Source organism: Eimeria necatrix, genomic scaffold (genome assembly GCF_000499385.1).
Source record: "Eimeria necatrix Houghton genomic scaffold, Enh_scaff2180, whole genome shotgun sequence".
Lineage (NCBI taxonomy): Eukaryota > Apicomplexa > Conoidasida > Eucoccidiorida > Eimeriidae > Eimeria > Eimeria necatrix.
Genome location: NW_013652786.1, coordinates 1 through 3,314, shown reverse-complemented (window position 1 = coordinate 3,314; position 3,314 = coordinate 1). Strand labels below are relative to the sequence as shown.

General features: G+C 58.3%; 1 protein-coding gene across 1 annotated transcript; it reads left to right on the top strand.

The window, feature by feature from the left end:
- Nucleotides 1-334: 334 nt before the first annotated feature.
- Nucleotides 335-2,892, top strand: ENH_00029890 (hypothetical protein; the record flags this gene model as incomplete). The annotated part of the gene is made up of 4 exons (XM_013580060.1): nt 335-808; nt 1,100-1,228; nt 1,666-2,292; nt 2,767-2,892. The coding sequence occupies 4 exons, from the start codon at nt 335-337 to the stop codon at nt 2,890-2,892; spliced, it is 1,356 nt and encodes a 451-aa protein (XP_013435514.1).
- Between the last annotated feature and the right edge of the window lie 422 nt (nt 2,893-3,314).

The following is a 3,314-nucleotide window of genomic DNA, read 5'->3' as shown; positions in this document are numbered from 1 at the left end:
TGCTGCTGCTGCTGCTGCTGCTGCTGCTGCTGCTGCTGCTGCTGCTGCTGCTTCTGCTGCTGCTGCTGCTGCTGCTGCTGCTGCCCCTTGCTGTCGCTTCTTCGGCTGCTACGCCCCACACTGATGGAGATGCGGCTGCTGCCTCATTGCCAAATGCAGTAGCTGCTGCTGCTGCTGCGCTGCTGCAAGCAACAAGTTTGGTGCTGCTGCTACTGGCAGTTCTGCTGCTGCTGCTGCTCTTGTCACTTGTTCTGCTGCTGCTGCCATTGTGTGTGCTTCGGCTGCTCTTGCTGCTGCCCTGGCTTCTGCTGCAGAGCTGCTGCAGCGCAACTTGATGCTGCAGCAGTCCTGCAGCAGATCGCCCCCGTCTACAGACAGCAGCAGCAATTTAAGCAGCAGCAATCTAAGCAGCAGCAGTAGCAGCAGCACCAAGTCTTCCACTAGCAGCAGTAGCAGCAGCACCAAGTCTTCCAGTAGCAGCAGTAGCAGCAGCACCAAATCTGCCAGCAGCAGCAGCCAAGGCAGCAGCAGCAGCACCCAAGGCAGCAGCAGCAGCAGCAGCAGCAACAGAAGCAACAGCCATCCAGCCAGCAGCAGCCGGTCCCCTGCCTCGTGCAGCAGCAGCAGCAATAGCAGCACCGGCAGCAGCAACAGCGGCAGCAGCAGCAGTAGCATCAACAGCAGCACCAGCAACGGCAGCAGCAGCAGCAGCAGCAGCAGCAGCAGCAGCAGCAACATAGCAGACAGGGACCAGCAGGCAGCTCAGGCATTTGTCAAAAAGCTCAAGGAGATCGTAGAGCTCCCAGCTGTCCGTACACAACAGTACTGCTGCCACTGCTGCCGCTGCTGCTGCTGTTGCTGCTGCTGCTGTTGCTGCTGCTGCTGCTGCTGCTGCTGTTTCACCCACTTGGACGTGCGACGTGTCTACACGGCAGCAACAGCAGCAGCTGCTGCTGTCATTACAGCTATTCCTGCTGCTGTTTCCGCTGCTGGCATCGCAGCCGTTTCTGTTGCTGCTGCTGCTGCTGCTGCTGCTGCTGCTGCTGCTGCTGCTGCTGCTGCTAGGGTTCCTGTGCTGCTGGTTTGCTGCTGCTTGCAGAGCAGCAGCCGCGACATGGCCCTCGCCATTCAGCTGTCTCTGGCCCGCCGCATGCGTTTTGACGGGGCCCCACACTTAGCAGCAGAAGCAAAAAGTCTCCATTTGCTGCTGCTGCTGCACCCCAACGCCGTAGGCCCTTTCTGCTGCTGCTGCTGCTGCTGCTGCTGGGCCTTGGCTGCTGCTGATGCGTGGCTGCTGCTGCTCTTGCTGCGGTTGCCGCACCTAATCAGGGCCTGCTGATGCTGCTGCTGCTGCTGCTGCTTGTTCGGGATTGCTGTTGCTGTTGCTGCTCCCGCAACTGCTAAGTAACGTCTGCTGCTGCTGCTGCTGCTGCTCAGTGCCTGCTGCTGCGGTCCTGCTGAGTTGCTGCTGCCCCTATCTCTTGCTGCTGCTGGTGTTCTGTTGCTGTTGCTGCTGGAACTGTGCTGCTGCTGCTGCTGCCACGGCTACTCACTTTGGTGCAGGCACTGGCTGCTGGTCCACAACTGCAGCAGCAGCTTTAAAGAGAACTTAAATCCCGTTTGCTGCTGCTGCTTGTGCTGTTGCTGCTGCTGCTGCTGCTGCAGGAAATAGCTCTGCTGGCCTTTAAAAACTATCGTTATCTGCACCAAATTGCTACAGTTATGCCACAGAGAAGCCAGAAGCAAAAGCAGCAGCAGCAGGAACGGCAGCAGCAGCAGCAGCAGCAGCAGCAGCAGCAGGGAAGGGTTGCCGCAGCAAGAGCAACGGCTTCTGCTGCTGCGCCAGCGAAGCCGCCGAGCAGCTGCGCTGCACAGCCTCAGGCAGCAGCAGCAGCAGCAGCAGCAGCACCCGCAGCAGCAGCAGCAGCAGCAGCAGCAGCAGCAGGCGGACCCCGTCCGCTGCTGCCGCCGCTGGAGACAGCAGCAGACACGCGAAAAGCCCTTAAGGCCCTCACCAAAGGGACTTTAGTAGCAGCAGCAGCAGCAGCAATGAAGCAGACGCAGCGGGCGGGGGAGGCTCTGGAGTTTGCTGCAGCAAAGCAGCAGAAGCGGGCCCTGAGGGAGCAGCAGCAGCAGCAGCAGCAGCAGCAGGGAGCCAAGAAGCTGCAGCGTGCTGCGCCAACCAGCCCAGCAGCAGCAGCCGCTGCTGCTGCTGCTGCAGCACAGCAGCAAAAAGACATCCTTGAAAAAATGCTGCAACTTAAATCCTCAGTGGCGGATATTGTCGACCAAGTAGCTGCTGCTGCTGCTACTGCTCTTTTGCTGCTGCTGCTGCTGCTGCTCTTTTGTTGCTGCTGCTGCTCTTTTGTTGCTGTTGCTCCTGCTGCTACCCGTTTGCAGCAGCTGCTACGTTTTTGCTGCTGCTGATGCTGCTGTTCTTAATGCTGCTGTTACTGCTGATAGTTTCGCTTCTATTGTTATTCCTGCTGCTGCTGCTGGCCCTGTTGCTGCTGCTGCTGCTGCTGGCCCTGTTGCTGCTGCTGCTGCTCCTCATGCTGCTGCTGCTGCTTGTGCCGCTGGTGCTGCTGCTATTACTGCTGCGACCGCTGCACTTTTTGCTGCAGCAGCTGCAGCTCTCTTTGCTGCGTGTGCTGCTCTCGCTGTTGCTGCTGCTGCCGCCGTTGCTGCTGCTGCTGCTGCTCTTGCTGCTGCTGCTGCTGCTTCACTTATTGCTGCTGCTGCTGCTGCTGCGCTGCTTATGCGCAGGAAGACTGGCAGCAGCAGCTGGAGCGGCTGCGGCTGCTGGAGGCCTCAGACATAAAACATGAATTTAAACAAACAATTAAAGAGACAACTGTCTCCGCCTTCTTCTGTATCCAGGTTCCCACCTAGGGTTTAGGGTTTAGGGTTTAGGGTTTAGGGTTTAGGGTTTAGGGCTTGGGGTTCGCGGTTTAGGGTTTAGGGTTTAGGGTTTAGGGTTTGTGTGCGTGTCTCTTGGTTGTGTGTGAGTCCGCGTGCTTTCCGGGTCCGGGGTCGAAGGATTAGGGTTTAGGGTTTAGAGTTTAGGGTTTAGGGTTTAGGGTTTGCGTGCAGTGCCAGAGATACTCGGACCGGCTAAACCCTGTTTGCCAGCAGCAGCAGCACCACCAAACCCTCAAAAAAGCAACAAAGCGGCTGCTGCAGTGCTGCAGCTGCGGCTTCAAACCCATTCAAACCCTCAACAACCAACTCCCTGATGGCTGCCCCAGGCACTGAACCCTAAACCCTAAACCCTAAACCCTAAACCCTAAACCCTCACCCTAGGCGCTAGGTGC